The 13,408-nt window shown below is 45.7% G+C and overlaps 1 protein-coding gene across 7 annotated transcripts in view; it reads left to right on the top strand.

The window, feature by feature from the left end:
- The window catches only part of EPHA5 (EPH receptor A5), a 189,610-nt gene that overhangs the window by 156,563 nt on the left and 19,639 nt on the right, over positions 1 to 13,408 (top strand). For all 7 annotated transcript variants that reach the window (XR_004253209.1, XM_032186378.1, XM_032186376.1 and 4 more), the window contains 5 exons: positions 3,228 to 3,295; positions 5,010 to 5,135; positions 6,264 to 6,449; positions 11,946 to 12,007; positions 12,826 to 13,035. Coding sequence is in view for 6 of the 7 variants with exons in the window: in XM_032186378.1 (XP_032042269.1) it covers positions 3,228 to 3,295; positions 5,010 to 5,135; positions 6,264 to 6,449; positions 11,946 to 12,007; positions 12,826 to 13,035 (652 nt within the window). In the remaining variant the exon portion in view is untranslated. The remainder of the gene's footprint in view (positions 1 to 3,227; positions 3,296 to 5,009; positions 5,136 to 6,263; positions 6,450 to 11,945; positions 12,008 to 12,825; positions 13,036 to 13,408) is intronic.

Raw genomic sequence — 13,408 nt, 5'->3', positions numbered from 1 at the left:
AAATGATACAGGAAATCTGTTTTGTACCATGACAGCAAATGGGAGAGTGAATCTTCCATCAGGAGACTTCAGATTTAGAGCTTCTCCAGGAAGCATTAAGAGCAAGCGCACGTGCAGAAATGGATTATTTTCCCAAACAACTGGGAGATTTTTCAAAAAGCTGTATTGCAAAACCGGGACATTTAGGTAATTTTATCTGCTGGTTAGGTGCACATACTGAATCAGGACTCTTAACGTGAAATAGCAGATTTTTCTGGGATTTAGTTAGGTGAAAAAAAATCTTCAGTTTCTGGTATCTAAAAGAGCCGAAGGCCCAGAATGGAAGTGTGATTTAGCCCCAGCCAGCACGTGCATGGCCTGGTTCTCTGGGTAGCTTAAAAAATTAAGTGTGTACAGGGCACAAATGACAGCCATGGGCAGGCCGTGCAGAAAGCTTCGTTAGTGACGCCCCATTCTGTCTTCGGTTGTACTCCATCGGCTGCAATTTTGCTTTGGTGGATCTTGCCGAGGCTTGTTGTAATGATCCTTGGGGGTTCCAGAGCTGGGTTTTGTATGCTAATGTGATGTGCTGCTCTGTGTGTTACGCAGCTCTGGAGAGGGCACAGCCGAGGCAACTTGTTTGCATGGGCTTTCAGAGTGCATCCCCGTGCAGTAAAACGCTAACTGCTTGGCACGAAGGGAGGCTTAGAGCACTGCATGCCAGTGGTCGTGTGTTCTCCGTCTCCCTCTCCTCCCTCTTGGTGGTTGAATCATCGGGAGATGCAGTTAGTAAAAAGGGTCATGTTAGAAAATTGCATTTATGGGTGAAGCCCTCTAAACCTGAGAAAGAGATAAGGGCACTTGCTTTAAAAGGTGAGCAGGAGAAATTTTAACGCGCTTTTGGTAGGACAATGATGAATTGAAACATCTGTGTGTTTTTCAGAGGGAAATTTCAGAGGGAAACTTTTTGAATATACACCTCGAAACCCCTTTCATGCACGCACCCCAGTGCAGAAAATGACTTCTGCAGGAAACTGATGGAGCTTCTGGCAACTCGCAGAATCAAAACTGGGGGTTGCCAGAAGTGGGAATTGATGCTGAGACCCAGACCTTTAGTCTTTATACTGCCAGGGGGAGACAGTGTGTTGAAGGAGGAGAACCCATTTTCACCCAGGGATCGTAAATACCAAAATACCCTTTGAAATGACCCTTACTGGGGGGGTCTCTGCATACAGCCACTGCTTAGATTGGGGCTCATTAGGCAGGACCCCTAGGAGAAGAGCAAGGAGACGAGCCATGCCGTGAGCACCAAAGTGGGGCTACCCAGGCTGTGTCTCCAGGCTGTTCCTCGCCGCTGGCATCAGTTTTGCATCCGGAATGTGATGGTCGCTGCTTGGTTGTGCTTCTGTCACTGCCGCTGAAGTCGTGCCCTGCATGGACGGCCTGGCTGTTTTATCGAGCACGATCCACGTGTTGGCCCTGTCATCCTTCTGCCTGTGCCCCCGGATTGCTTGTCAGCCTCCCTCTGTCTTTTCTGCACCTCGTATCGACCCGTTCTCCCGTGCTTGCACAACCCCTGCAGTCTGGTTTTTCTCCTCTCACCTTGGCACACGTCTCCCCTCCTGTTAGAGGTAAGCTGGCACTAACCCCAGGACCTCAGCCCCGTGGGGTCTGGTCCTGCCAGGGCCAGCTCAGCAGCGGTGCCCACGTCCTGTTGTTGGCCTTTTGCTTTTAATCACGGTCATTTCGCAAAGCCAGTGCCAAAATCCTGTAGCCGAAAGGCTGCTTGGCCCCTTGCAACCAGGCAGACAGCAGTTTGCAGTAATAGGACTTCCCGCTGAGGGCATGTTTCATGCAGATGCCTATTACTGCGTCCTCCTAATTGCAGTTTTGTTTCTGCTAATCGTACGCTCTTCCTTGCTGTGAGTTGTGCTGGAGCACGTGCCTCCCCCCGTCCCAAAATCCCGGGTAATGGAAGAGAAGACTCCCGAGCTTCTCAGCTTTAAATGGTAACCTGGGGCTTTCTGTCAGAGGTGTGACACCCGGCAATGCAGCTACACACCGACTGCCTTGATGGGCATTGCTGGCAGGTTTTTCACTCTTCCAAACAACGTTCCTACGTCTCACGTCCACGTGGTGTGATTTAAGGATGACTCAGTTCCTCTATCTGGTTATCATATCGGGTCCTTGGAAAGACTGGCAGATATATGTGCATCATACATACCTCATCCCATATATCAAAATATATGTGTGTGTGTGTGTGTGTACGTAGCGGTTGTCTTTGCCTGTGCAGTTACCCTGTAGCTTCCTAAGGGGTTATTGGGGTGAAGCAGGTCTCAGAAATGCCACCAAAGCAGCCACTTGGTGCTAATGTGATGCCATTTCCTAAAGACCCAGTGAGAAGGCTGGGGGCTGAGTCAGGGAAGAGCAGCCCCAGGCTAACAGGAGGATTCCCTGGCAGAGCTGTGACTCCCACATGGCTGTGTTTGCAGCTCCATCGTGGGATTCAGCAGTGTCCGTGCACTGCCTGACACTAACGTGGGAGTGAGATAGGTCAAGCAGTGGCTGTGTGCTTTCTTCCATCCTTATTGCTGCTGGTCAGAGGGGATTGCATGAAGGATAGCTCCTCCGATAAGGCAGGAGACATGCAGTAAACCCAGTCAGAGCCAGGAGTATGTAGGAGACCCTTGAAGGCAGTGAGCCAAGAGGCTTTTTTTTTTGTTTTTTTACACCATCATTTTGCATGTGTATAAGATGCTAGTGTTGGCACAAGGCTGTTTTCACAAATACCTAAATTGAAACTTCTGTGCGAATGCCCAGTGGGTAAAGGGACCGTGCAGCACAAACAAGATGGTGCCTGCAAAAGCTGGGGTCTTGGCTCTGAGGTCCAGGAGCTCCCACTTCTGCAGCTCTAACGTTTCATCCCATTCCCCTTCCATTGTCCTTCCTGTTCTTGCTTTTTTCTTCTTAATAATAGCTAAATTAAATGTACGGTAGAGTGGAGTTTTCAGAAGCGTCGGTGGGATTTAGAAGCACAAGTCCAATTGAAAATCAGTGGGCCTTGGGCCCTGAATCCCGTTAGGGAAATTGCAAGTAGTTTGATGAGCTAAAACTGGGACAGCAGTGATACGGCCACTTGAGAGGTTGGATTCATCGCTGTTCTGGGTTTTTGTGCCTTGCGTGACTGAGGTGTTGAGGGGGGCTCTGTTATACCAGAGACAAAAGTGTTCTTCTTTTGTTTTTTCCAGGCGATGTGGTTATAGCAAGGCTAAACAAGATCCAGAAGAAGAAAAGATGCATTTTCATAATGGCCACAGTGAGTAAAGATTGATATGTGTGGGTTTGATTCTCTCTGGTAATGAGAAAAACAAGTGAGAGGTGCTTTTTTTTCAGAAACCATTTTCCTGGTAATTCACAAAAGAATTCACTTAATTCTGTTATTCAGCAAGTCCCTATCTGCCCCTGCTCCAAGCCCCACAGCGACCTGAGTGCAGGTGTAAGTGTTTGAGCAGTCCTTACACCTGCCCAGTTATTCATGTCTGCACATTTTTGTTCCAGGATGGAGCGAAGTGGATCCCTGTTTGCAGTGGATCTGCCTAGCGAACAATTTTGTTTTGTTTCACCGTGCTGGGGTATACACTATGACTCAAGATGCTCTTAATTTTGCCTGGCTGGCACGTAACAGCTTACATACTGTGGTCTGGATGTAAAGAATACCTGGTTTTGCCCAGAATACCTGTTTTTCAAACCTTTGGTCCATCCCAGCCAGCCATGAGGACCAAGCCCATAGCTACTCTTTGCCCTTGGACGCCTGTGCAGAGGTGTGAGGAATTCATACGTACTTCTTGCTCCCAGTATGCTTTCAGAAATGCCATGTTAATAACCGTAAGCTGATCTGAATATATAGACCTTTACGGTGACGCTAAATCGTACATATCACGGTTACTACCAGTCTTACTGTGCATCTGAAGCCAGCCTTTGAAAAACCTTCCTTCGTAAAGTGTTGTGGGATCTCTGGATGCGTAATAGCAAAGTGCCTTTTGGGGTGGAAAAGGCAAATGCATCTTGAGCAAAAGTCAAATTTCCATTAGTGCTATGTAATGAAGGCAGCAGGAAGCAAATCAATTAAGAGCCACAATGTAATGTAGCTGTCTTATTAGACTGATGAGCAGTTCTTCATGTGAGTAGCCTTAATGATTGTCAAAACAAACTTATAATACAGATAATGAAAATACTTTTTTCCTCAAGTCCTGGAGAAAATGCCTGGTATTGATTATATTTATACTGTTACAACCCACAGGCTTTGTACTGCAAATATTTTGTTCATTTAAATCTCAGTAGCTCCATCTGAAATAATGTGCCTGATTGATTAGCTAATATGAGACTGGTAGAGCACAATTTATTGCAGCTCTCCATTAACCACCATCCCTCTGACTTGCTTGGCAAGTTGTTCCTCAGCGTTTTGCATTTCGGAACTCCTCTTCCCGGCGTACCCTTTCTGCAGGAGGGCTGCTGATTCGGGCTGTGTCTGGCTGACAAGCCTCATCCCGGCGCTGTCAGATACCTCAAAGCCTTTATAAACCTTTGCGGTGGGGAAGAATTACAGATGAGGCACCGCAGCATGCAAAGACAGAGCTGCCTGCCCAAGGTCACCCAGGCACTCTCTAACGATTCCCAGCCCTGAAACGAGGTCTCCTGACGCCACCCGTTTGCACCAGGCCCTGGGCCAGCCTGTTATGCAGCACTGAGAGGATTTTTTAGCTGCTTGTCCTTCCAGCTGAGCACTGCCATGTGTTCCTCTAAATCCGATGAAGACATGCGTGTCACACACAAACTAAGTGTTATTTTCGGAGAATACTTGCTTGCACGGTGTTCCAGAGCACAGAGCATTCAAAAAGCATTATCTATTCATTTTTTTTTGCAGGAGAAATAGATTTCCCTGCTGCCGTGTCTTCCGGCAAGGGACAGGAATAGGCATTATCCTTGTCTGTCACAGCCCGTGCTGTTAATGCTGTAATTTGTGTTCGCAGTTAAACTGCCTGGAGTAAGAACCTACATTGACCCCCACACCTACGAGGACCCTAATCAAGCCGTCCACGAGTTTGCCAAGGAAATAGAAGCTTCGTGCATAACCATCGAGAGAGTTATTGGAGCTGGTATGGAAATGTGTTTCGTGACCCTTAGCAGCATGGAGGGATGACTTTGCTAATGCTAGAAATCAGAGAAAGGCTGTGAAATATGTGTGCTGTTAGGCACTCAGCGTGTTATGTGGAGCATACCCTTGTTCCAGCAGAAGCCAGGGACAAAGCTGTCATTGCCTGCAGTTCTGAAATCCAGTGATTGAACTAAAAATGGCAGAACACTGTCAAGTTTGGCCCACGATGAGTTATTTCTATGGATGCTAAGGAAAATGAGTCACTTAATTTTCAGTTTCTTTCACACCACTTTAACTTTTTTTCTCCTCCTCTATTAAGGTCAGTATTGAAGCAAAAATTAAGAATGAGAACTCATCTGAGAGTAAGAAAAAATACAAACCAAAGCCCAAAGCACTTAACTTCCTTGGTTATAAGAATCAGTTTCCATTTTCTTTCAAGTGAAGCTGTTTATTTGGTCTCACATCTAACGTTAGGAATATCTGGCATCCTCTGACACTCCATTTTTGGAGATAATTTACTGTTCACCAGGAAAAATATCCATTTAGGCTACTTCAAAAAAAAAAAGTAGTGGTAAAATTGGAAAGGGTGTATAGTCTATAAAAATATATGTTGCTGTGAGAGGCTAACAGCATTCCATCTATTTAACTTACCAAAGGAGGGTTAAGAAGCTACTGGTTTGTGTTTTACAGCTATCTGCACAGAGCAGTGATATAGGATATGACAGGAGTCTTTCATCTAGTAAAGAAAAACATCATGAATTGAGAAAAAAAATGGAATATAGAGCATAGCTATTTAAATATAGGAAAATTACATACTGGAATAGCTCGCGTATGGATTTGGGGTAAAATCCATCACCAGGAGTGTTTCATTCAGTTCTGGTTCTTTCTAAAAGACCAGGATTTGCAGATTCCTAGTTTTTTTTCTGTTTATGAATTATTTGGCTTGTGGTTTGCTGGCTATTTGAGATGATGATCACTGTGATGTTCTGCTTTCCATATTCATGAATGTGGGACAGGCCTGTGTATTTTTGATTAGCTTTCTATAAAATATGGGCTGTATCCTGTAGACAGGCATGTTCCATGCATTCCTTTGGCATGCTCTGATCCCATTTTTTTTTTTTTCCTGAAGGTGAATTTGGAGAAGTGTGCAGCGGGCGGCTGAAATTACAGGGAAAACGTGAATTCCCAGTGGCTATCAAAACCCTGAAGGTGGGCTATACAGAGAAGCAAAGACGAGATTTCCTGGGAGAAGCAAGTATTATGGGGCAGTTCGATCACCCCAATATCATCCACCTGGAAGGCGTCGTCACAAAAAGTAGGTACAGATTGCTGAGGGCTGCTGTCTCTGAACTCTGACTTACGGGAGAGCTGGGAGAGGAAACATTGTGTAGCTCAAGTTTTGAGCACGTGTTTCATCTATTCTCAACCCACAGCAACTCCCCTTGCTTGAGCTTCCACACTTTGTGAAGGTCCAGGAACAGATACCCAAACTTAAGGGAGTTTGTACCCAAAGGACTTCAGTGTTCTTCCAGCTAAAAAGGATGGCTAATAGTTGAAATGATGAAAAATGTGAAGTCCCCAGGCGTAATATGTATGGTCTAAGAGAAAGTCCCTTTTCAAAGGTCTGAGATTATGCCATGCCTGGCCATGTCCAGAGAGGGGAGTAGGTGATGGAGACAGGAATAAGCTTAGGGCATCTGAGTGCCAGTGGAGTGTGCTGCGTGACTTCAGCCTTCCAAAAGTTCAGCAACATCTTTTTCTTGAAATGAGGCCACTCAGGACCATTTTGAATACAGTGACACCAAGCCATCCCCTCAGTGCTTGCAGCAGCTTCACTTCTTATTTCTGCCTTTATTTCTATACTTTTGAAACTGCGTGAGGCACAATGTGAGCAAAGAAGTGCCAAGAAGTGGGAAGCAATTTCCCTGGCAGAAAAGAGAAAAAGGAAAGAAGACCCTGGTGGTTTCTGGCTGTAATATTTCAAGAAACCTCTGAAGCAAAGTGCTGGCCAAGGTTGCCCACAGGGAGGGTAGTGATGGTACCTGGTGATTGCTCACAGGGGATGTGAGCAAGGACAGAAGTTAGCTGAAGCTTTGTTTCCCAGAAGCAGGGAAGAAGAATCGGAGCATTGCTGAAGGGAACAAGGCTGTGTAAAACCATTTTTAAGACGAGCTCCCCGTGGGATCTGCTAGTGCTGCCTATAGCAAGAGTCGTCCCTGATGCCAGCATGTAGATATGAGAGGGGCAAGGCCCTGGGGAAAATGTGAAATAACTGAGAAAACGTCTCAGCACAAGAGTTACTGCGGTCTGGCAGGTCAGTTAGCAAAATGGACTTCAAAACCTTCCCCAGGCCAGTCCTTCTCCAAATTGGTGTGTGCACTAAACTTAAGGATGGAGGACAGGGCAGCACGTCTGAATGTGCTCAGCCCACACCCCTCTGGCTGTCAGCGTGGTGCTGCTGAGGTAGGAGGGCTGTGGGAAACCTACAGAGGTGTCGTTGCTCTTCCATTTGAAAGCCGTAGAGGATTTGGAGGGGCACAAGTGTGCGTGGATGTCCCCGCCACAAACAGAGCCACAGGTTCCCTCTAGCATTTTTCAGCATACTTGATGCGAGCCTGGTCTTTCCAAGATAGAAAGAAGCTCAGTTAAGTTATTTGCACCAAGGATTTTTTGTTGGTAAGCCCTTCTTCATTTTAAAATATATTTAAGTGTTCAGGCTAGCCTGAGAAAGGCTCACAAGTGTGAATGTCTGTCTCCCCTCTTGCCTTCATGACTGTTCATGTTGGAGCTTAGAAGATGCAATTTAAGTGCCAGCATTTGGGACTGTGTGGCTGCTATTAGCACCAATTGTCGTTCATCAGAGGCACTTCTCCAGAATCAGCTCTTTTTCAGAGCTGCAATAAAGCAGATACAAAGACACTAGCTGTTTGTCCTGTTTGTATCCTTATAAAATACTCAGAATTGAGGCCGGTTGGCAGTCGACAGCCTTTTCTTGTATTTTTCTTTGAAATTACATTTCCTAATAACCAAGACAGGTTTCTACTAAAAATTAATTGCATAAAGGCAGGGGAGAAAAAGCCAAGGTCTGGATTTGGATGTGACAGCGAGTGTTTTTTTTTTTTGTAAAACCCCACAGCCCATGCAGCAGCTCTGCCCTGGGACTATGTCCCTGCCGTGCGTCCTGATCTAAGGGACGTGTCCCCTTGCATGCCCCACCAAGAGCAAGCAGTACATCGATCGTCTGACCCAGCACGCAGAGCTGAGTGCATTAAACAAAAAGAAATAAATAACCAGAGAGGTCAGTTTACAGGGTGAGGGATGCACATTAAAGTCTGAAGTTTTTGTTGGCTTCAGGAGAAGATGAGAGGGCACTTGGCTGAGTTCCCGTGGGCTCACGGGGGCAGGACTCAGGGAAGGCGGAGAATTAAAATGAATAAACAGCATCACCTTGTGTAGTCCTTTATGCATAAAAGCCTCGCTGTGCCTGTCTGTCCTGGACAGGAGGTTCCTATTTCTAGCCCTGAAGGGATGTGGACTATTGGGCAGGAAGTGAGTGACGTTCCTGGATCCATAAAAGCTGCTGCTGACATGGCCTTGAGCCTTTCTGGCTGCCAGGGCCTCAGGGGATGGGTGGGAATCCCACTTTTAGGATGCAACTCCCTAGTGAGCTGATTTTTTCTTAAAGCAGCCATCCCTTCTGAAGGGCAGGGAAATGCTGGGGGCTTTGCTGCCCCACTGAAAGCCCTGGATTTGTTCTGGGGACTGGGGTTGGGAATAAATGCCAGAGGGAGGCTGAGGAAGGCAGTAATTTCAGATATTTTCCTCAAAGATGAGTCAAAAAAAATGGTGTAGAGGAGGAAGAAGGAATGCCTTGCTTTCCTGAGTTTCCAGGGAGTGGTCAAGGTATCAAAGGGAGCATAGATCCAGGTTTTAGCTCCCTGCAGAGATTTGAGTCCAGCAAGCCAAGGGGATTCTCTGCCTACCGTGCCCTGGGCCCTTCTGGCTGGTGCTCTCTAATGGCTGTGTTTCTAGGTGTTCCCTTGGCAAGGATGTAATCACAGGACGAGGATGGGTATTTAGGAGTCCCCTCTCCATCTGAGATCCTTAGCCCCCCACTTACATCCCCAGTAGTTCTCCCTCCATCTGTCCCGTTGGAGCTGCTCCCCTTTAGAAATCACGTTTGTTTAATTCAGCATTTATTGAGCCAGAGGCGAGGGGATTCAGCAGTTACCCAGCCTGCCTCTTCTTCAGTCCCCATTCCAAAGTAAATTGAATTTTTCCATGCAAACCATGGCAGCTTTCACATGGAGGGGCTGGAAACCCTTTCTCTCCTTGCTGGACCAGAGCCACTTCTAAATTGGACTTGAAGCGACTGGGGTCTGGATGCAGGGGGTGCATATACCCTGAGCTCCTCGTTAGCTCAGGAAATGTTTGTTTACCACACTTGAGATTTTTCCATCAGACTTGCAACCCTCTGGAGCATCTTTCCAGCTTGTTTTCTTTTCTCCTGAATGTACCAAAACAACCTTTATGAATCCAAGACTGTGATGCTTATCTCAAGCTACTTTTTAACTTTTCTTTCCATTCAGCAAGCCAGTCATTGGCCTGCTGTAGGTTCAGATCTTTAGCATAAAATGTCTTTGATGCATCATGATTCACTCTGGAAGCAGATGAAGTTGAATTGAATTAGTCCATTTTTAATTCTGAATGGGAATATCCACGCAGGGCCTTAATGCCATTTAATCACTTCAAATGCCCACCTTTAGTTAATTTGGGTTAATTGTCTTCGTTGTCCCCATGCAGACAAGCCCTCAGCTTTTTCTGCTTTACAGAGGCAGCAGTCCTGCTTTCATTAGCATCCTGTTCCATTGCTCTGACAATGCGTACGTGGGTAAGAATGACATCTGTGCACATTCTATGGCCCCCTAACACCAGCAGGAGGGAGCCCTGCTGACACAGAGGATCAGACCAGCCTGTTAGAAGGGCCAGTGTTTGCTTTTAATTTACTTTGTTGACAAGTTATTCTATTTGTGCCTTTATTTCCATGCTCTTGGATATGGGGCTAATTTATTCCACAATTACTGTCAACCTGCAGCAGTCAGATAATGAAACGTGAGTGCCAGAAATCTTCTTTTCTTTTCTCGGATGGAAACCCAAGGCAGGAACCCGAAGGAGGTCCCTCAGGGTGGTGTCATAACGAGATGCCAGTCATGCTGCAGTGCTGCCTTTAGGTGGTTGAGATAAGGGACCCCACGGTACAGTCGGTTTGCAGTCTGGTGTTAGACGGGGCACGTCATAAATAGCAGCACCGTCTCTGCAGAGATTTTATGGGAGGTGACTTAAGGAACCTGGGTTTTGCCTTAAATCACTCATTTGCAATGCGGAGAAATACCTTGCCCGTGCACAGACGGACTAAAAGCAGCAGCTTCGCCTCATTGCAACCCCGGTGGCTTTTTTAGGATTATCATAACGGGAAGCTGCACTGCTGCAGGTGGGGGCAAAATTTTGGTACAGAAGAGGTGCAATCACCAAACACTTGTTCAGTGTAGAAAGAGGGTGCGTACATACGTAGGGTCTCCTTCCTTGCATAGCACACAGCAACTCCTTGGGCACGGAGGCTCTTCTGTGTGCTCAGCTCCACATGGATGTGAGTCTGCCATCCCTGAAGATGGGGCCCATAATGTCTGGGACACAGGATATTATTCGTGGCCCCAAGGTGCGTCTCTCATTTCAAAAATAACACTTCTGGCAAGCTTTGAGCTCAGACAATAGCTGTGGTATTAGCTTAAATAATTGAAGCAGCACAAGTCCCTTTTGCTGCGAAGGTAGTGTCTGCACAACAATGAGTGGTTTGATTGACAAGTTCACAATTATCTTTATTATGTAGATAATTAAACAGTAAATTAGGCAAACAGTTAACACAGAGGGAAAGTGGGAAGATTAAGATTAATCTTAGTGGTAAATTCTGAACTGGTTTTTAGGAGCATTTACCTTCACGTGCATGTTATGACATGTGGCAGCTCTCGTTGATCATTTTTACAAAAGACATTTATAATGCACTTTACAGATAATTGACAGCTCCTCTTTTGTCTGTGCTTCATGCTAGCTAATGCAAATTGATTTAAATAAAAAATAATTTACATGTTCTTATAAGATTTCATTGAATTTACAAGGGCTGGAGCACACCACATTAATTATTGCTATGCCATTGTGGCAAGCTAGCGAGAAATTAGATATAAAAACTGAGCAAAAACTATATATAATTACCATTAAAATGACTCGGGCATGAAAATTAATCAAATGGATTTGGAAAAACATTATTATTCCTGTCAACAATAGGATGCCAGGTCTTTTGTTAAGAGCTTTTATTTTATTTTATTTTTTTTACTACCTCACTGAATCAGTACAGTCCACATCTTGTGAAGAGATCTTGTTATTATTTAGGGAAGGAAAAAAGGAATCAACACAGCAAAGAGCTTCCTGAAATTGTAGTTGCAGCAAAGCTGCTTGTGTCTCCCAGCACGCAGTGTTTGGTGCTCACAACCTCTTCCACAAATGTCATCCAGCCCTTCTAGGAGCTGATCCCCCGTCCATAATACAGCACTTCCCTTTCTTCCCCTCCTTGATTCTTCTCTCTTTCCATACTTGTGGGCAAAAAGCGTGGGCATCCTGCTGGGACAGTAGTGTCTCATTTTCAATTTACTGTTGCGTGGCTGTATATTCACATCAGAAGCATTATGAAAAGACCTTATTTTTGTTCATGTTTTTAAGTAAATTACCGCTAATGATCTTGTGCTCTTCTTTTTTCCAGGCAAACCGGTAATGATAGTGACAGAATATATGGAGAATGGCTCTCTGGATACATTTTTAAAGGTAACGTTTAGACTTCATTTCCAGGGGGATCTTGGTTAAAGTTGGTGCTCTCTGCAGAAGGTTAGCATCAGTGAAAATGTTTGCTGGGTGCTCGTCCGGCCATTACTGCTGTCTGGAGGCTGGAGTAACTCGGTTACCTGTTTGGCCTCTGTTTATACAGCTGATGAAGGACATGGTTTGTGCACTGATACAAACAGGTAACAAGAAATTGCAGACTACTGTGTTCATTCTCAAAAGCAGTCTGCTGCATCAAAATGGTCGACTCATCCTGCAAAACTTGGTGATATTTCCAGAGCACATCCATGCTGCATCATGACAAAACCCAGACATGTCAAAGTTTTTTCAGGAAACATCAGACCTAGAAAAGGGAGGGTAGGGGACGTGGTTGAGACTGTAGCATAGTAACACAGGGAAAGCCCCTACCCCAGATATTCACACATGGACCTCAGGAGGTAAGATTGTGAAGCAGCTTGGCGCCTTTCAGTCGGCTGACTCAGAGATAGTCCGCCCTTGGTGTTTTTGTACACAGAGCTACATGTGTTCACTCCCTGTAGCAATCTCTTCATCAGTCACTATTGGAAATAGCTCTCTCCTTGATCTCCAGTTAAAAGAACTACATTTCCTTAGCTTTGTCTCTAGAGATGCTTATCCAAACAATGAAACTTTGAAAAGCTTCATGGTCAGAGCATGAGAGTAATGAATTATTAATTTCCCTGTTTTTCTTCCCTGGAGACTTGCCTTTGCATTTTTATTTGTGCACATTCGATGCTGAGGGTGCAGAGGCGCTCAGCTGATCCAGTGTCTCCTTCCTTTTGCAGAAGAACGACGGGCAGTTCACGGTCATCCAGCTGGTCGGGATGCTGCGAGGCATCGCGTCAGGAATGAAATACCTGTCTGACATGGGTTACGTGCACAGGGATCTCGCTGCCAGGAATATCCTAATCAACAGCAACTTAGTCTGCAAGGTGTCCGACTTTGGCCTCTCCAGAGTCCTAGAAGATGACCCTGAAGCAGCATACACTACCAGGGTGAGTTCCAGGGATAGTGAACAGAGGAAGAAAAATGTATTCCCTGCCTCATTTTGGTATTCAGGCTTTTTGGCCGAGAGGTTTCTACAAATGTAGAGCCCCTAAACTGTGCATGAGGGTTTGGCCAGGTGCTATCAGCTAATTCTTATCAGATCAGTTCTGCAAATGTCCGCACCTTTATAGCGAGGATGGCCGAAGCAAGCAGAACTTAGGGGAACCTGAGTCAAATAGTGAATTCTGCAAAAGAGTCATGCTCCCAGCTGTGTTCTGTCACCTCTGCCAAACACTGAAGGTCAGGAAGAGCAAGAGTTGGGCGCTTTACTTAGGTACCTAAATACAGGTATTAGCCACGGTTTCCTGGATAATTTAACCC

The sequence above is a fragment of the Aythya fuligula genome, chromosome 4 (assembly GCF_009819795.1).
Source record: "Aythya fuligula isolate bAytFul2 chromosome 4, bAytFul2.pri, whole genome shotgun sequence".
Taxonomy (NCBI): Eukaryota; Metazoa; Chordata; class Aves; order Anseriformes; family Anatidae; genus Aythya; species Aythya fuligula.
Note: the sequence above shows the minus strand (reverse complement) of the source record. Positions and strands in the feature narration are given on the sequence as shown.